Source organism: Acanthaster planci, linkage group LG12, assembly GCF_054643075.1.
Source record: "Acanthaster planci isolate LZ-2023a linkage group LG12, COTS_SCS, whole genome shotgun sequence".
NCBI classification, from domain to species: Eukaryota; Metazoa; Echinodermata; class Asteroidea; order Valvatida; family Acanthasteridae; genus Acanthaster; species Acanthaster planci.
The window spans coordinates 9,013,842-9,035,392 of record NC_141788.1 but is presented as its reverse complement, the minus strand read 5'-3'; the positions used below and the strand labels follow the sequence as shown (position 1 = coordinate 9,035,392).

At 40.2% G+C, this 21,551-nt stretch overlaps 1 protein-coding gene across 8 annotated transcripts in view; it reads right to left on the bottom strand.

The window, feature by feature from the left end:
* The window catches only part of LOC110985129 (uncharacterized), a 76,882-nt gene that overhangs the window by 51,699 nt on the left and 3,632 nt on the right, over nucleotides 1-21,551 (bottom strand). Inside the window, exon 1 of one of the 8 annotated variants that reach the window (XM_087144466.1) lies at nucleotides 2,798-2,942. The exons of 6 other annotated variants lie outside the window; for them this stretch is intronic. In XM_087144466.1, the coding sequence (XP_087000592.1) occupies nucleotides 2,798-2,812 (15 nt within the window). In that variant the 5' untranslated portion in view covers nucleotides 2,813-2,942. Of the gene's footprint in view, nucleotides 1-2,359; nucleotides 2,508-2,797; nucleotides 2,943-21,551 lie in introns of those variants that run through there. One more of the 8 variants, XM_087144467.1, reaches the window with a different exon arrangement.

Sequence of the window (21,551 nt, the reverse complement as noted above, 5' to 3'; positions counted from 1 at the left end):
ATCGCCCGATAACAATCATAAACAGATTCATGTGCGTGCATGACATCATAATGTGCGCTTGCCCGGAAAAGAGAGATCAAGCGGCCCGTTAAAATGTACTGGTACGTCTGGCTCTGCCCAACGCTGGAATATCAAGAAGTGACTTATCAAGTGGATACACCAAGCCTGCATGGATGGCAAGACACAAATATGCTCTCAGCGGGGTCAGGCAAACATGTCATGCATTTGAACTCACCGAATAAAGTTGGATTGCTCAAAATACATGGACAGTGTAAGGGGAGGTACAGGTTCCACACATGTATATTACATGGACATGAAAATTACTAGAGTGCCAACTTCTCATTCCCAACGTCTGCGACACCATCCAGAATGCAGAAATTTTGCCTTCATTTGGATTTTTTACGTGATGAAGTACGGTAAAACAAAGTTAGAATGATGTACTGTGTTCTAAATGCATACCGGTAAGTGCAGCATACGCAAATACCGTACATTGTACATGTCCATGTTACTTTCAAGCGCATTTCTATATCAGCAGTGAGAATGCAAAAAAAAAAAAGGAAAGCCGCAAATTTCAACTGCAGGGAGTATGCACTCCCATGTGCGTTGCTTAATTCTGAACACGGCAACCAAACGCTCGCTCACAGATTGTGTGTTTAGGTTTCTGGCATAGTGGCTTTGTCGATGCATTGCTTCAGAATCCAAACGCACATCTCCACAGGTTTGTGCACAAACGGGCTTCACTTTGCAATGTAACTTACTGTATAGTATATCTGTACATGTACATGTAGCTCTGTAGGAGGCGTGCACTGCATTATGGGAAAAGGTCACCGTGGAGCAACTCCCAATCACAGGACACTCTTTTCCAGTTTTGCATTTCATGACCCGATCTTCCAGCTTCACCCACCCACACGGTGTGACCCCATACCTCACACCTACATGGACTGTAACGCGACGTACCGTATCTTGCGCAAGTTCCTTTTGTTTTTTAACTAGTTTGTGAAAGATCCCCCAATCCATTCTGGTATGCAACTTGGGCATCTGACAAAAAATGAGGAAATTCCAATCTTTACAAGACTTTGTATACAATATTTTTCCATTTTCAATGGCATGATAACGAGGAAATCAGCTGATCCGAGGTGAAGTTGCACACCTGTTTTGTACAAGTACATATTTTTGTACTTAAACGTTTTTTACAAATTAACCCTAACCCCATGGGCCAGAATTAAAATTGTTTTGACGAAGCAGTGTTAAGGACACTCCTTGAACATTTTATAATTTGCGATAGTGAGCTGAGACATATTTGATAAAATCTGCAAATAAAATGAACAATATACTACAGAGCCAGGTTAACTTCAGTAAGGGACGTACACTGTACGTCATAAAGCACTCCGCATGTTTTGCGGCGCGAATTCATTCACATTGAACACACTAATTTCAGCAAGGCAGGTTTTGAGGCAAACCTTTTCTTACATCACTTCCCACTAGCATTAAGGCCAGAGCTTACTATGTGGGCAAATTCAAAAGTGAAGCAAATTTGTGACCGGCTCTAGAAAAATGGGTAATAAGTCGCCAGATTCAGGTTATGAGTTTTGGATATGGCTGGATTCTGTCCATCAAAAGCTACAATTTGATACATACGGTAAATGACCCCTATAGTGCATTGCGTTCTGGATATACATGTACATGTCTAAAGACATTTGTATATAAACCACATTTTTTAATTCAATAAAAGCACTTTCTGAGAAAAACTCTTGAATCATAGTGCTTGGAAAACAATGCTATGTAGGATTTCCTACTGAATGATCCATTTTTCATCTTTATTCATCAGTATCCATGTTTGTAGTCACAAATTCTGACAATATAAATATTATAGAAACTATTAAAGGAAAAAACGCAAAATCACCTTTTGGAAGAAATGCTGCCCTCTCCAAATAGAAAAGGCCATAACATGTTTTGGCATTGCGCGACTTATTACCGCTTTCTGCAGAGCAGATCACATTTGACACCACAACAAATTTGCAATGAAATCCACTAGAGTTGAAATGTGTTCAACTTTTGTGAACTTGCAACGCGAATATCTGAATCTTACATGTGCATGTACATGTACATGTGGGTCACGAAATTGCACTCACAATGACCAGTAAGACATTCCCGCAAACGTGCAGAAGAACATGTTACAGACAGCGTCTTGTACATGTAACTCCCTGTAATTAAAAACATTAGCTACAAGTACCGGTACATGTACATGAACGTGTTGTATACGTGTACAACATATCGCATGTGCATGTCGCATTTGTATAAATGTGCTCAATTCTCAACGGTTTAAAATAAAAAAAAAAAAAACTCCTGGTACTCATACCCCCATCACAAGTCTCTGTAAATCCACCACCGGTCCATCACAAGTCTCTGTACATGTAAATCTACCACCGGTCCATCACAAGTCTCTGTACATGTAAATCTACCACCGGTCCATCACAAGTCTCTGTACATGTAAATCTACCACCGGTCCATCACAAGTCTCTGGTCCATCACAAGTCGTTCAGTCTTAAGCCAATTCACAAGCTACCTGAAGTCAAATGAGCTGTGACAGAAGCATTCTTTTGTCATTGTTCACTCTGTTACATTTGCTACCGGTACTTAGGATTAGCCTTGTGAAGGAACTTGTGGCGGGTCTTGTGAAGGGACTTGTGGAAGGACTTGTGATGGACTCGAATACAACACTGACATGCACACCCGTAGATTAAACAAAAATGACATAAACACACACACACAACCCAGCAATTTGGTTTCCTCTTACCACTGAACAGATCATGGTGTCAATTCAATGATCTGATCCTAAAGTCATCTGCAACATGTGGGCAAAAAATATGGCCAAATCTACTTATATATTTCCCACAGGTACCGGTAGGTAAATGTAAGGGCCAATGAGCTCTGTGGAAACTGATCACCTCCCTCTCCCCCCCCCAAAAAAAATGAATTCTGCCACGAACTTGTACTTTCGTCATTTACACGTGCACAGTTCAGAGAAAAACCACAGCAATGGAGAGCTAACTCATCCTACCAGGAAATCAGTAACTGGTTCCCACTAGTACTCTATTTTATTGTATCACTAAAGGATTGTGCTCAGCAAGGTACATGTACGTGTACTTTCTTTTTTGGGATACCGGTGGGGGTGACACTTTTGTACATATTTTAGGGGCCAACAAAAGGGGTCGCCTTTGCTTTCATTTTTTTTTTTTCTCGGGAAGACTCCACTTATTTGTGAGGCTTGAGGTCGCAATTGTGAACCCCAATTTAAATCCCAGTTGGACAGTAAACAGTGTGGCGATGATGCTACCATCATCCTATCATCATGAACAGGCCCCCACTTCACAGCATATGTGTCTCGCCAAATCACGTACCAAAAGCCTGTGTCCGGTCAGCAAACTCAACCACCTCCGCTCACCCCCAGTTTTACTCCATAAGAATTACATGTATGTGTAGATTTCCTAGCCATCCTGAGACTAAGTGTTGTACACAACCCAATGTACATGTACATGTACCAAGAAAGGCCTCACCCTTTTCTTTCCCTCATTCACCAAATCTCCCGCAGCACACCCACAGGCAGATCTGTGAAAATCTTTGCCCGCTTTTGCAAGAAAGTCTTTTCCCATTTGTGTGAAAATGTGAGAAAATCTTTCCCACTTGTATGAAAATCTACGAAAATTCTTTCCTGAATTTGGAAAAAATCTGTGACCAAAAAAAATATCTTTTCCCAATTGGGGAAAAAAATAACCTATGAAAATCATTCCCAATTCTGGAAACATTTTTTTTACGATTTGTGACATGAAAATGAATTCCAGGGGAAAAAGAAAAAGTGCAAAGAGAACTTTCCATTTCCAGGTTAACATCCAACTGCAATGCCGCACATAAGACATGTACGGCACTCAAGTGGCAAAGAAAAGCTACATGTTAAATGCTATCAAAATATACATGGTACCCTGGTACCGATAGCCCCTCAGTAACAATACCGTACTACATGTACATGTACATATGCCTTCATGCACAGTCCTCTGGCACTAAGCTGTTGTTCATCACTTTTCCAAAAGTCACTGGACCTGAAATGTTTGAGAGGACAAAAGTGTTGACGGAATTTTTCATCTCCAAGCGAGCTATATTTAGTGCGGCCTGCACAAAAGAGCCACTTCGTGCGGGGCAACTTTCTGCAAAGTAAAAATACACTTGTGGAGAAATGTGCAAGATGAAGTCAGCATACCGGCATCATTAGTGGTATTAATCTTTTTTTTAAAAAAAAAAAGACGTGACACAGAAAAAACAAGGTATAGTCACACTGATGATACCAAATCATGCTCATCACAAGGACAATTTAAATCCCAAGTCTCTGTTTTTCTATAACTTTAAAATGCAATGTACAGGTTACAACGAGGTAATTTTTGAAGTCCCAATGACCTTTGTAGCAATGTTACTTCACTGGACATGGATACTACCAGTGTTATGCAGCATACATGAGTAGACGTACATGTATATCCTTTTTGGATCACATGTACAGTAACTTCCTTGAAAAATAAGCTGGTTACTGTAAATAACATACTTGTACTTGGTCCAAGTACTGTACCGTTGGCTAAGAAGTTGGCTCAGAAGTAAGTGTGCACTGTCCGTGCACTGTCATTCCGTGTACTGGAAACCCCAAGTGTGTATACAAGTATGTGCACTCCTGCTCTGGTATAAACCCGAAGGAAAAGCATCTGTATACATGTAAATCATTCAGCGTGTGGAGAAATTCCCCATAAAATACCCCTGCGTCCTTAAAGTCACTTTCACATTCAATTTTGAGCCACCAATTCTTCACAAACCAACTACCGCGTACAGGTTTGTGTCTAAGTACAACACACCTCTGGGGAGTCCTTTCTTTCGCGGATATATCTTTAGTTTCATTTTGAAAGTCACCTCCAAACATTTTCTCTCCCTCCCCCAAAAATGTACATATTACCGGTCTGACAAACAAACGTATAAATTCTGTTTTTCGAAGAACTCATAACATCCTGCTATGTTCCCTGCATTATCTGGCCTTTAACAAACCATATAAACAGGAACTTACACCAGTCCAAAAGTAAAAAAAAACCAAAACAAACAAACAAGCATGTTTTGTACGCATATACATGTAAGTAGGCTTATCTTAAAGGCGGGAATTTACATTTAATTTAAAAACAGTACAGAAACTTTCCCACACCATTTAAACATTTAGCCAACACTTGGCAAAGGCCCCGGCAGGCTCCCTTGGTGTTTCATACACATGGATGGATATCATGGATGCCAAAAGGGAGAACTGTTCCGAACATTAGGTTACATTTCGTAGGCGTCGTTTGCAATAACAATGAACATCAGATTGCATCAATCAAAACGCCAAACCTCTAAATGGGGCAGTTCCGATGAAACGTTTGGGAAAATCTGCATAATTTTGGAACTTGTTTTCATAAAATGTCCCACCTATATATTGGCAAAAAAACTGTACACGCCTAATGCACTGAATGACACATGTACACAGATAGTACATGTACATGTACCGTACATTAGGTACTGAAGTGAAAAAGAAAGGCTTCCAGAAGTGATACCGGTCCATTCATATTTGATTGAGAATTATTCAAAGGAAAATAGACACTGAAAAAATCTTGACATCATGTAATGAAAATTCCACTAAAGAAAGTGCATGCGATGTTGCTTATTACCAACAGGAAAGTACAGTAAATGTACCGGTATCACAAGACGTTGATTGTGCATTCTCCTGGATAGATTTTTTTCAAGCTAAAAAGTTGTATTTTTCGCTATCCTGGTTCTGTGGTTGTATGAGTTGTATCAAATCAACGCCAGTACAGTGGACACAAGTCACAAGTACCATACTGTGTCTTTTACCAGGTTCTTATAGAAGGCCAACCAACATTTTGTCGTTTGAAAATTCAGACTTACATGTATCAGTAGAAATGTCAGACTTATCAGAAGAAATGTCAGACTTACCAGAAGAAATGTTAGACTTATCAGTAGTTTCAAATGGTATCCAGATTTCACGCTTTTCAGAACATGCGGCAGGCTGAGATCCAACTACATGTACATGTACTAATACATGTACAGTACATGTTCTACTGCAAATGCACTACATGTTCATACACACATGTACATGTTTGTACAGTTTGTCTCTAGAGACACTCAGGGAGGTAACTTTCTTCACTGTTTTCAAGAACCGATGGGTGTAGTGTTCACTAGCAGGCCAATTCTGATGAACACGACCTTTTTTTTTCTCAGAAAATCACTATACCAGTGGTACCGTAGTTTTCTTCATTATGGAACTTCAAGAAGGGCATCATTTCAACAAAATGACACAATCAAGGAGGCAATTTACGATTCCTTGAAGGCTGAGCATCTACGGTGTGCCTGTAAAAAACGCTGAACTACCGGAGTTAAAATTGCATGCGGTTATAAAGCTGCGACTGTATGTAATTAATGAAGATGCCTGTCCCATTATCCAAATCCAAGTTATAACAGAGCTACTGGTACATTGTATGTGCTGGTATCTCACGTACACCAGTATACTGTGTAGTTTGGCCCCAGGGCAGGGAGTTTGAGATGTTTACAAGCAGTGCCGAGAACGCGGACGCAACTAACCAGGACTTTCCCACCCCTTTGTAAAATCCGTTATCCCGGTTCACTTTATTTCACAATGCAGTTCATAATAATCACAGATTTTCCCCCTCTCCCCCATACTCAGTTTGCATGTCCCATGCATCACTGATGACGCATATGGTGACACAGGGCTGAATTCAAACTCCGTCTAGAACAGCAATCAATCACTGTGATTGTGAAGACCTTGGCGAAGCAACACAGAGGGTGTACGTGTACATGTACATATACTATTAATGTAACATCAGCCCAACCAATCACTGCGAAAAAAAAGACAAACTGCGTGCACTACAGCGGCGCAAATTACATTTTCCAGTCCTCATGCGATGATGACAAACATGAATGTGTACATGTACCGTAAAACGCACTGTTATTCTTTGGGGGAATCCGGTAGATGTTTTCACACAGTTCAAAAACAAGGAAGCAACGGTGAACAGGTTTCTGCACAAAGGACCAAAAAACAAGTAATGTTTCCCGCTAGCCATAGAGCTTTTTGGGGCAACAATTTTGGGAAAAAGGGAAAGTGAAAATTATCCGTACATAAAACATGTACAAAAAGAAAAAAAAAATGCCTATTTAGTTTGATTAAGATGCAAAAAAAGTTAAACTAATACCTGAATAGCCAAGTGCTGTTCACTGTCAGGGTTTTCACTATGCTGGTTGGCACTTGTCATATGCGACCAGCATTCGAGCTGGCCGACCTGCACTGACAGTAAATTTCCACAATCCCACCAGCACAAAAAATGAAGAAAGTGTGTACATGTGTATAAAATTTGATACACATGTACTGGCAGTTGGTGGAAATTAGAAACATAAACATTTATAGTCAAATTTCTGATGAGTTCAAACCTTTCTGGCACAAACAGTACTGGAGCGCAGCTGTGTAGCGTATAATCCACAACATGGCAAATCCACAGAAATGGAATTCACCATGGACGGGCAGACAATTAAAGCAACACAGTCCACGCCCAGAAAATCTAAAGTCCTGAACGTGGGAAAGAAATTTTGAAAAAGTGGCCAGATCAGGTGGGAAAAGTGCCAACTCGCTCTACAAACCTCGATATTTACAATTTTGGTGTATCTATTACTTCATGTAGTTCGTTTTAACCTTAATCAGGAATTTCGGACAAATGTGTACATGTAGAAAAAGTAAAATTAAAAATGTCCACTGCCTAAATTGCAAGGGGAAAAAAGAGAAATGGTTCTACACCAGGAGGCTGTAAACTGCACCACAGAGCATCTACATTCCAAACTGTGGGGAAAGGAGATAGGCCTACCAAGTCAAGTTGATGTGAGCAAAGTTAACACACTAATCCTTCTTTCTTGGATTGATTTCATTTCTTATTTCTTCCATTAAATACGGTACTGGTGGGTGAGAAGATTTTCCGATGCAGAAAAGAATAGCATACGTGTGTGTCATAAAAAGTCCTTTTAAGCCAGGGTCACAGGTGTCAGGTGATCTGATATGAAAATCGTTGAGTATGCATTGATGCGCAAGCACATGTACATGTACAAGGTACATGCATGTGCACACGTGCATACATGTACTGGTATACGGTTAGCTCGCGAGTGCATGCAGCCAGCATCTGGCGCAAAAAAAGGCCTCCACTAAAACATTCCAAACTACAACCCTGTTCATTTTATTTGAAACAATGGTCACTAAACCTCTCTTACTATTGTTAATTCTGAAAACCACACGTACACTGTACCATTACGATACGGTACCGGTAGGGCCTACATATCACTACACCTGACAGTGCCTGCTCATATTAGTATCCAAACAAAACTAACCTCTCTCATCCCTTCCCTCCAAAGAAATCCAACCATGTAATAGGAAGCTGAAGTTTTCTTCTTTTGTTTTAACTACGTGTACATTTATACATGTATACGTATTACATGAACCATACGCATATTTATTTTCAACTTCAATCTCTATTGTTTTCTGTACTTAAGTTACCCGTAGCATGACACTCGCCGGCAGCCCGGTGTGCTTCTGTGCATTTTTTCGATTTTGCTGCAGAGACACACTGATGGAAATCTTAGCTACATGTTCCATACATGCATGAAAAACATGGAAGGAATGTCCACACTAGCGGTAGATATCGGTAAGGTCTGCGTGTTGTTCGTCACAGTCATGTTTTTCCATCAAGGGGCAGCTAAAACTATGGCTCGCCATCAGTACAAAAGTAAAAAGAATAATTCGATCAGTGTTAAAGACCCCAAACCACTATCAGAACACCAAGAATCACTGCTAATGTGTATCAGGAAGCATGGATATATCAGTCATGAACAGCTTTTGGAAAAGTTGAAGTTTGCATACAAGGTGACTACTGGCAAGTGCGGCTTAAATGTGCTAAAGAATATAAGAGTAGAGACTTTGGGCATAAACTGATGGCTGCTGAGGTCTTTATGTCATAGGGGCCTACTAGCAGAAGTGACAAGGTTCGGTCAATCGTCCAAGTCTAGTGTTTAAAGGAAGGTGAACGTGGCTAGCTAGCTGGACGGACGTTGCGGTCCGTATTGCAGAGGTGGCGTAGCGAGGGTAATCACATATTCATAAGTCATGAAACATGAATTATGCATAGAGCATTCTATTTTCTTTGGGGGGGGGGGTGCAGTTTTGAGAGTGTAACTTTGCCAGCAAGACGTGGGCCTGGCCAGGCCATTTTCCACAACCACCGTGGGAAGAAGTAGAAGAAAAGGTTGACAACATGTAATTGCCAGTTGCATGTGGCAAGGTTGCCATATTTGTGTGCAGTATTCTAAAGTGGAAGGCCTACGAGTGTATTTCAAATATCAGTTGAAGTCAACCTTTCTTCTGTGTTCTGGATGGAATGTGCAGCAATCAAAATACAGTGCTGAAGTTGTCTTGTGTCCATACTCGTACATGTATGTCCAATAGGAAATGGTTATCATGTACTGAACATTAGGCCCTCTAAAGTAAGGGTATTTATTGACAGGTTGTCAATGATGGGACTCACTGTAAGCAAATTACAAAATTGAAAGGACTGTCACAGATGAATTGCATTCCTTTCTGTAGTCAGGCATCTTCGCACAATAGATTAAAAGGTATTGAAATGAGCTGAAGGATTTACGGCAGTATTGAGCTCATTTCAAAATGTGTACCTTTGCATCTATTGTGTGGTCACAGTGCACTGCAGGAGGGAATGTACTGTGGGCAACACACGTGGGCCAGAGGCCGGTTAGCATAATGTGCGTTGCTGTGTGCACAGTACAAAATGCACGTTGAGGCTACGGGTACATACATGTACATCACGGCTCTCGGCTGAATCATTTAGTAGGCCTACCAGTACATTAATACGTTTGATCTACCGGTAAATTGAGTGACCTCCATGGACCATCATGTGACCACTGGCCGAATCCTGTGTAAACCGTACATAAGGCTTGATGCAGAGATGAAAACGATCAAGTTCCACATTTGGACACCCAACAGAAAAACTTTTTGAAAAAAATGACCCCCCACTGACGATTAGACGACCTTCAGCAAAATTCTGTTAACCACCCACACGGTGTTTCCTGCAAAGATGTAAATGTCTTAATTTGAGATTGATTGAGTCATGACTGGGGTGAGAAAAGTGACTATGCATTTTTAACGCAAATGACCACTAGTGAGCACTACATAAAGGTGATCCTTGACCCTATATGCTGGTCATTTAGGACAGGAATCGTGTCAAGGAAGATTAAGTCCAGATGTGGCTGAAGTCGGCAAAGGAAGGTGGCAGATAGGGATAGACATAGCAAAACTGGCGAGTATTTGACCACGCGATGAAAAACAATGATCCCTGATGACCATTAGGTGACCAGTGGCCAAATTCTGTGAACATCCAATCTAAGGCTAATTGTTCCAAAGCTGTAGGCCTAAATGGTCAATTTTGACAATAATTGGACCAAGACTGTGGAAGAAGAAGGAATTTGTAATTTTGAAGAAAATGACCACTAGTGACCACTAGGTGACCACTGGCCAAACACGCTAGTCACTACACACGAGACTCTGGCCAAGCTAAATTCTGTCCCAATTTGGCTGAAATCGGGGGGGGGAATGAATTTGGAAGATATTGCATTTCTTGTAAGTACATGTGTATTTTCCCGAAGAAAGAAAGTCGACAATCAGAGTACCGGTATCAGCCATGCAAAGTGTAATATATAAAAATACAAGTGCTACCAGTATATCAAATCCTACATGACAAGTGCACATTTTGAACAGATTTGAGATAAATCAAAAACCAACCAAAGCGTGACTGCTGACTGCCCATACAAATCGTAGTCAAAATGAGAGTATTCTATAGCGTAAGGTAATATTGTGGGCAGACCTTCACCATGCTAAGGCCACGATTGCTACTGTTACATGTATATGCAAAATAGGTGAAATAACGCGTGTTTCTCCACACAACTAAGAAACACACATGTGTGTGAGTGCACCTGTATCCATAACCACTAATACTGCACAAGTGCTTGACAAAATGCTTACATGTACATGTACATGTAGGCCTACATGTACGTACGAACATGGGCAAGACTCGGGTGCATTATAGTGTGGGCCTAGAAGGATAGACACACCCCTAATGCCTGAAATACACGCACCGTACATGTGCGTGTATGTACATGTACATGAACATAAATCAGTGGTGAGTTATGGGTGAATTAACCATAAAGGTACACTGTACCCGGTATAAGGCATCCTAGATGTTGGGATGTCAAGGATCCACACAGTGATCACTCATTTCATCTAGTCACCGGAGGAAATGACAGCGCTGGATTGAATCCAACAAGCAGTACGCTCATCCTTGCGTCCCGGTATGTCCAACACATGAAGAAAAGTTGTGTTGTAATTCAAGTGGACAGTACAAGTGACTTGGAGTGGGTATATTGATACCGTGGTCATACGACACACAGTGTAATGTACACAACACAATATACATACACGTACATGTATATGTCCATGTACATGTACCGTATACGGTATACAGTCATCAGGTGCAGGGACATGTACATGCGTACTTTATACATGTACTCGATGTGTTACGAACATGTGCAGAATAGCCCCATAGGCAGTACACTTTGAGTAGCAACTAGCAGCAGTTCCCTTTAATTTAGAGACCCCGGCAATGACACTGCGCTGTCCAAGAGAATCCAGGTCTTCCCTTCCTAGTCCTCAGCTCACTTGACTGACCTGGGCTTCAACCAAGGCTGATGGGGCCTGGGACTATAATGAATATATTCATGGTTCATATCAAAATTAAAGGTCCAGACAAGACTTTCTGTGGTTTACATGTACAAGTGTAAATACACTTAGTAGACACACATAATGTGCCTGACAAGAAGCTAAGACAGGTATGTGCAGTGCACTAATATCCTAGCTAATCAACACTAACTAAATTAAATACAGTACATGTACATAACATGTACAGGTAGGCATGACAAACACAGCTAAATGTGTTCCAGCTAGTACATGTACAATTACTGTCACAGAAAAATCGGCATGTTGAAAATCAAGTTGTACAAAACAATAACAAAACAATGCAAAACAAACAAAAAATGTTGATCGACAAACATTCTCATGTGACCACGTAAAGGCACATCTACCTACATGTATGTACATGTACAGTGTACATGCTACACACATAATGTTTACATGTATAAAACATGCACAGAGTAATACATGTACCATTGCTGCTCATCATGTTTACCGGAAAAATCCTCCTCCTCACCCCAAACCCCACCCCCCCACAAAAAAAATCCTGATGGATTAGGAAAGTGAATCTAAAGAAATGAATCAAACAGTAGATGGATGCACGTGTAACCTGCTTAAATATTTCCCAAATGAAACCAACCAGTGGCCTTATCTTCAATTTACAGGGCTCTACAATTACCTTGGCCCTACAATGATTTACAGCTCACTGCATGTCTGGCACTCAGTCTTGGCTCTCAGGGTCAAATTACGTTTTCCTCAACATCAATGATGCCTGTCCCAATTGTGGACACATGTGTATGTTTTTCTGAGAAGTTAAAAAACATTCAGGGGTGCCTCAAGAGTTCTCCTCCATTGGCAAAACAGTCTGAAAGGGTTCGAGACTGAGGTTAACCCCCATTACCAGACAAAACTGTTTTTGAGAATTAATTGGAGGGGGGTCTCTTATTTAAAAAGGGGAAAAAAACAAGTTGAACAATAAATGTACTACATGAATTTATAATCTGTACACGTGTGCCGATACCACAAACCTGTATGAAGTAGAAAGTTAAAAAGCAATTGGCCAATGTGAGGAAGATCTCAGTGGATATGAAGTTGTTTGTTGTCAGCTTATAATCATTATAAAGCTGGTCTAGTTCCATGACTCGACAGCGTGTGTCTGCAATTGTATGTGCAATCAAACCGTGGAGGGAAAAAAAAGAACAGAAAAAAAAAACGTGTCGCCCGCATCAATTCCGGAACATCAGTCCGACCAGAGACAAAATATTTTTTTGGGAGGGGGGGCTTATGTGTGCATGGCACACTGTGAATTGGGATAGTAAATTTCGTGAAAAGAATTCACTTTCACATTCGCACTCACCGGGCATGAAAATACTGTTTTTTTCCGTCTGGGTGAAAATCTACGAAATCTTTTTCTATCTTGTGGAAAAATCTGTGAAAATGTATTCCCATTCCCAGGCTAACTTTTAATAAGCCTTTTGTGAGTTAAATTTGAATAATTTCTAATACATTGAGTTCTTTAAATTCACATGAACAATTTGAATTCTCAATACTAAAGACACTAACTGTTGCTACGGCCTTATGTACACGTACCTTGTGAATCAGGTCAAGCTTTTGCTAAGTTACATATGTACAAAAGAGATGTCTTACACAATTCACTGTTTTCAAGACACTTGAGACAAGACAAGAAGGGCACAAAGGAACCAGCCATTTCCAGAGAAGGTGGTCGCTATGTGAAAGCATGGAGCTATCGTATTTAATAGCTCCATGGTAAAAGCTTGCCCCAAATCAAAAGATATACAGTAGCAACAGTGTCTTTATAGTCTGGGGAATTCAAATTGTTACAGGATGTATTAAACTTATGTGCAATGATTCAGTATACCAGATTTTATTCCAAACGGCTCCTTGCAATATCTGTAATCTACCTGTGCATACTGCTCGTGAGTGGGAATCCAAGGCAATACTTTATGAGCAGATCCAGTTGACTGACTTTCACTTTCTGATGCAAATTGGTCCACAAAACAAGATGTACTGTACACAGAAAGATCCACTGTTCCATTTTTGGCGCAGCATACTGTCCTTTCGGAGCCTCCTGCTGCCTTCACACTGGGCCAGTACTTGTTTGTCAAGGATGCACGTGTACATTGTTGTCATATTGATTTTCTGAGGAGACTAATTCATATGCACTTCTTTTGGTGGGCTGAAATGGGGCATGTTTGCGAGACCGACCGTGATAGGCAAAGTTTCAGCTCTGGACTCAGAGCTGCTTAGCAGTTAGCAGAAAAGTCGTGCTTAGAACAGCAGAAGATTCTGCCTGTCATCAACACTAAAAAAAAAGAACATGTATTTCATGGTGTTGTTTGGTGTGGCTGTGCTTACACATACGCACACACAAAGATTCTCATTGTTGCGTTGCTAAGTTACGGAAGTATTTCCGCCTTCTGCTGTGCTTACAGATCGATGGAAGGGGGCATTCAAAATTTGCCATTTCCTATGTTTTAAATTGAGTTCTCTCCCCAAAAAGTAGATGGATGTGAAGTGGAAAAAATCACTAAAATCACTAAGCCCTGATTTAGACACATTTATTTGGACTAATGAATGCCAGATCACGTCAATCAAATGCTGAACCTGGCAAAAATGGGTTCCGCTTAAACATTTTGGAAATCTGGAAAGGCTCACTGAACTGTTTGCATCTAAAAGCTTCAAACGTGTAAATTACACACCCTCAGTATTTTCTTTCAGAATGTGAAAGGAAAGAGCAGTCGCAAACTTGCTGGATATATTTGCTAATAGTCAATATACCTTGTCCAACTATACAGCTACGCTTCTCTCTTTCATCTGCAACAATCATTCCTGGTTTCGCAATTTTCACAACATCCCCCCCACATGCTTTGATGACATAAACAGGTTTCTGGTCAGGGTTCAAAAAAATATGCCCTTGGTGGAAAACCGGAGTGATTACCAGGACTTCTACCAGGATGGAAGTTCAGCCCCTATAAATTGAATATACACATGTAGGAGGGTCAGTTGATTAAAGGTAAACAGTAAGTTACCAAGCTTCAATTGATGCGTACATGTATACATGTGTACCGTGCATGTACTGGTATGTTAGCCTGAATGTCAATCCATGATTTTATCACGTGTAACAGGACACCAAAATGTCCCCAAGTTGGACCCCTAATTTATAGGAATCACCCATGTACATATGTACATGTATGTGTACGCCACTTGTACGGTACATGCATGGTAGACCGGTACCCCGTACATCAAAATCACGACTGTATGCTGGAATTTACTGATGGCATGGCCCTCATGGTACATTTTCAAACAGACGGGGAGAGTCTGGCAGACGTGAGATCTCTCTGGCATCGCACTTGGAACTTGTCAGATCCAGCAATGTTAATTGACAGTGAAGACGGCGCTTCCACCCTTAACCCTGAAATTGTCTTCGTGTCCATGAGGCATGCTGCTCATTTGCAACATAGTCTTAAATAAGCCGTGTCTACCAGTAGTCGGTTCCTATGGACCACTGCTGGTTAGTGTCAGCTGGACCGTTCTGGAGCTGTCAGATGCAGTGTACATGTATGCAGGTACATACTTGTACCTGTACTTGTCCCCCACTTTTGGACCAGGGAATGGGCTACTGAATCATCTGCCCCCCCCCACACACACACACAAGTGTGTATTTGCCTGCAACTGGGGACCCCCTATTGTTCCTCTTTTGTTTGTACTTTAACTTTTTTAGAAGACCACCCATATGTTTTGTACACAGTTGTCAATTAGGGACCCTCTGTCAATCAGGGACCTTGTTGTCCTCTATTGTTCAGGGTCCCTATCGAATGCAGAAACAAACTCACACGCACGCGGTTTGGAGTCGAGAAAAATTAAGGCGGAGTGTGAAGAATTTTTTGGGACTTCCCAATAACCAAAACGTATTCGTATCACTAGAAAAGGAGACTGCTACCAGACAGAAGGACGCTCGCACCCCCTGTGACCCCTGTAACAACGAACAGAGATTATCTACCGGTACCCTTGGTCATTCTCTGATGTCCCCCCAGCACAACCCTAACGGGACGTACACTAACAAGGCTAGACTATTTATGCTCCGACTTGGAGTCACTGCAAAATCACCTCAGAGGAAGTGTCACTGAATGGGAAAGCGCCATCATCTTTTCACACCGGTCTTTTAAAAAGCCATAAATACGGCATTTTGCTGTGTTAACGCTCGGCAAGAGTGTAATAAATATCACAAATGTACTGGTGCAAGTTCATCTGATGAGCATCGCTCCCTCGTGTCGAACGTTGTCAGCACCCTTTCAAGTTTCCATGACCGGGCAAGTTTCATCCCACACAATCCCCATCCCCCCCCAGTTCCCGGCATAAATTTACGCCACGAGAACATGCAATGTATGCACCAGAACATACCACAAAATCTTACTAGCATTTGTGATGTCATCAAACCCTGTACCCTACCCTACCATCCAGTTATACCCTTCACGCGTGTACATTACGCAGGGGGAAAAATAGTCACAAGTGCCCAGACCCAAATACCACTTCAATTTATTAGGGCTGAGTCAATTCCAATAGTGAACCTGACCTCCAATTTGATCGAATATCTGAATATGTGTACCGACCGGCAGATTGTTGATGAACAAACCAAAACAGCACAATAACGAACACAGTTATACATCAGAATCAATATAAAACTGGTACCGGTAGTTTCTCACATGGAAGAGTATCTCCAGCCATGCTTTAGCAAGATTTAAGAGAGGAACAAGACTTCTTGTCCCGTTGAAAATCTCTACTCCTTTTCAATTGTTTAATGAATAATTTACTTTTTGAATCGTTGTACGACTTCTGTCGCTTTTTCATTTGAATCTGCTTGAAACAAGCCTCTCTAGCGCAATTTTTCTCATTTCAAAAACAAAAGAAAATCTTTTCTTCCTTTTCATGAAGTTTGCATTCGGGTATTTAAATTGGGACAATAATATTTGAATATTCAATAATTGATCGATTATTAGGTTAATGGGATATGGACCAAAATGCAACTCAAAACTTCCAAAAGAGCAACTTTGATCAGGTAAAATACATTTGGTGGGCATTTGGTTGGCATCTAGGGAAAGTCAAATCGCAAGGGACAAAACAAGATACATGTGGACAGTGATAAATTTTATTTCCAGGTTTGGGGTCCTTGGGGAGCAAAATGGAATTTTTTTTCCTAAAAACTACATTCTGCATCTCTTATCGTCCGTAAAATACTCTTCATCATCCGGTGTACAATTTCAAAAGTGCTAGAACTTTCGGTTCTTGAATAAAACTAATTTAGACAAAAGGCAGCATGCAGGATGAGGCCAACGACTTGCCATGCCCCTTGCCCCAACTGGAAGCTTAGCACCAATACCGGTATATAGATAACATGGCGCGGAATCGACTCTACTGCAGTATTGTCTTTGGACCTTTTCCATTTGTCCTGAGGTTGGTTCAAAAAGCTGGGCAGAGATGATCATTCACAATCTTACCACTGTACATGCACTGGAAATTAGACAAATTTATGTACATGAATATGTAGGAGTATCTCCAGCCACAATTTACCGGTAGCAAGATTTAAGAGATGAACAAGACTTCTTGTCCTGTTGGAAATCTCTACTCCTTTTAAATTGTTTAATGAATTACTTACTTTTTGTATCGTAATAAGATTTCTCTCACTTTTCAGTTGAATCTGCTTGAAACAAGCCTCTATAGTGCAATTTTTCTCATTTAAAAAAACAAAAAGAAACTTTTCCCTTCTTTTTCATGAATTTTGCATTCGGATATTTAAATAGGGACAATAATATTTGAATATTCAATAATTGATCAAATATGAGATTATTCGGATATTCGGCACAGCCTTAGTATTTATATACATGTACATGTAAATTGTGATCTTGTTGTCCTGCACTTTACTCAGCAGTAAATATGCTCAGAGGTCCATCCAAAATACTGGCTCAGACTGTACCTCCAAGAAACAGTTACATGTATCAATCACAGTGACGAAAAATGACATTTGTTGACATCGGTGCATGCACCAATGCTTTCGTTACGAACATCATATGACAGAATTTTGACGATGCTCAAGAATTTTGACAAAAAAGGCATGACGTACAAGAATGCTGAAAACGCTGTCACATGTACATGTAGTGCTTGAAAATTCCAATGTGAGATAATGACGGAAGTCGCAAAATCGTCAAGATCGGTATTTTGGACTGCGGTTTTCGGAAACAAACTTGAAGAAAATGTAATCAGTCCAGTCATAAAAGGATGATGGTTGGGGGATGCTTTTTTGCACTTTCTTCAAAGCTTGTGTTGTACATCGATTTTGATTTTACTCGATTTTTTTTTTGGCAGTCAAATTTTTTAACAGAATCGAATGACGTTCGTGACTGCCGACTTTGTGACTCGATTAATTGTGAGAGCCATTTTTAATTTCGTGATTATGGTTTTAATATGTGTAAATATTATCACCTTTCACCACATATAAATCTGTGTAAAATGACTGCGGGAGTTATCACTCCTCGGAAAATTTTATTGGCTAAGATTTCAACAGGTTGTTCACGTCACGCGTCTGTCCAAAATGCTGACGTTTGAGACTTTAATTAATAAACTCCAATTAAGTTGAAAGATGGACACTGTCATCACTGTTCCAGATATCAGCCATGACTTCCCTCATTTCAGAAGACATTGGGAATTAATTCACTGCAGTTCACTTCAGGAAAAATGAACCCTCAAAGTGGAACATTATCTAATGGTCCACATTTGGAGGAATCTGCCATACAGTATCTAACGTATGTACAGTACATGTACACGCAACAGTACTGGCAATAAGTGATCAACAAACTGTTTTTTACATTTTTCTGCATTTTTCATTATCAGCTGGAAAGCGCTTTTAACAGCATCCAAGGAAAGTCAAATTGCAGGGAACAAAACAGGATACATGTGGACAGTGATATTTCCAGGTTTGGGGTCCTTGGGGAGCAAAATGGAATTTTTTTTCCTAAAAACTACATTCTGCATCTCTTATCATCCACAAAATACTCTTCACCATCCGGTGTACAATTTCAAAAGAGCAAGCACTTCTGGTTCTTGAACAAAAATAATTTAGACAAAAGGCAACATTTTTATGTACAGGAAATTAGACAAATTTATGTAAATGTACACAAACTTGTCTAATTTCAAACACATGTATAATTTACGTACATGAACATGTACATACATGAACATGTAAATTTGTCTCATTTCAAACACATACAGTGTACATGATTGTGAGCGATCACCTTTGCCAAGCTTTTGTATACACTGGTTAAAATCATGATGACAATAAGGTTACAACAAACAACAAGTTTTTAACTTTTCTCATTTGTTCATGAACATTATACATTTATGGACAAGTAAATCAAATTGAAACCAGGAGGTCTAGTTCCACAATGCACGTATTTAGGTGACCTTATTTTCATTATCAGCCAGGAAATTCTGACCATCCCTCAGTGTTGGTCTTCCCGTACACTTTATATGCAGCACCAGTAGGGCTATACTCTTGGGGTTGAACATTTTGAATTTAATTCAAAGTTATGGATAGTCTCCAATACCAGGTACCGTGTATACCGTACCAGCATGACCTGTGCAGATGTACTTTTGCATTGTAAATCCGTGGTTACTGCTTCCTTTTTTAGAGATTATGGTCTCTTTCTAAAAAGCTGGCATACAAACACCGGTAAGTCTCTTATTTGATTTTAAAGGACCCATGCAATGCAATTATTTTAACCTTAACAGTCCCAAATCCTCCGATTTCAATACGATTTTACATACACCCTAGGGGGTTAGGGTTTTAATAACAGAAAAACCTTGGGAAACAATACACCTTTTCTTTCAAATAACTTTATTTTAAATTTTGTTTTGTTATTTTTTTTGGGGGGGGGGTTTCGGAAATGTACATGTATTCGGTCATTTCCATATTCATGAGCAAAACTGTGATGTCGTTCCAGACACTGAACCTCAATGTTGCACTGATTTGTGTACACACAGCTGCTGGCTAACTTTAAATTATATTTTGCTGTCGTTACTTTCTGTTTCTTTGGTCACTTATAACTGGCGAAGTACATGCATGTGTATGGAATTAAGCCAATGAGCAACCTTTTCTCAGAAATTGCTTCGAGACTTTGAGTTTAACATCGTAACCGGTAGCGGAACAGACATGTACAGAAAACTGAACAGGGTTTTCCCCACAGACTTAAAATCACACAGACCACCAGTCTTCCTGGAACTCTTCAACTGTGCACATGTACATAAATTCCTTGTACAAACAGGCGAATTTGCCTGTATTTCCAAGTGCTGCACAAATCACCAAATGTGCTAAGTTTTGAATACCATCGTAAAGTCTGGTCTTCCCTGAGTTACATGTACACAACACCAACAGCGCCCTCACTTGCTTGGACAATTTTAATGTTTAAGAAATGCACTTTTCACTACGCTTACATGTCCACTGTAAACACTGAATGGATGTTGATTTTCATAATAGTGCATTGAAGAATTTAAAGTACCGGTCTTTAAAGATGCGCAAAACTGTGTGTGAGAAAAACTCATATCATGGACCCGTTAAACTGTGTGAATGAGCAACTACTCTTTGGTTTTTATTTTATTTGTCTTATTTGTTTGTTTATTTGTTTGTTTTTTTCCAAAGAATTCAAGTACCGGTCACTTACTTTAACCGTTGTGCTTTTGTCTAAACCCTTCGAACTTGTTTTAAACGTAGACCTACATTGGCAAAACACGTGTGTATACATCGGATCTTGTGTACTGGCATCATGTGTACATGTATACATGTACATGTGCACATACATGTACGTACGTATAAGTGTTCAAACATGTCAAATTGTCGCTGTGAAGGCAATTGGTACAGGGCCGAAACTGTTTTCCCCACAACTCGGCCTAGAGTTACATGTAACCAACGAAAAGAAACTGTCCTCTGAAGCAGTGCTGGCCAGGGCCCACAAACTGTATCCTTCATTTGGAGAAGCGCAGGTCAAAGGCCGTCGAACATCTGATTTGATTACACCTGTTCCATAAAAATGGCAAACCTGTTTATCAAATTACATGTACAAGCCAGTACCTCTTTCCGCCCAGGAAAAATTAATACAGGTGTCCTTGGTATGGTACCATGGAGCTACCAGTATACATGTATTTGCTCCCTGCATTATCTAGAATATAGCGGTAGAGTACTTGTACAGGGCTAGGCTTCCAAGTGACTGAAGTTGTCAGGAAACTTAAGACTCCCAAAAAGCATTGTAATTGGTATAACATTAGACTCTGTGCTAATTACATTTCATTGCATGCACCGTACGGTACACATCCACTGGTTGATATAAATTTGTAACTAGATGGATAAACAACCTGTTCTGTTTTCTTTTGTTTCGGATTCAAAATTGAAACTGTTATCTTAAGAAACACCCCCCCTTCGAACCACTAATACTCGGATATCGACCGAGCTAATACATGTGAACTACTTCCTGTATTTTCACAAACATTACTTGAGATCAGTATCTTGTACAAATCAAAACCAAGACAGGGATAATTGTACATGTACTGGTAGGGTAATCCCAGTACATGTACACTATAGAGTGGAATAACCTGCTGACGT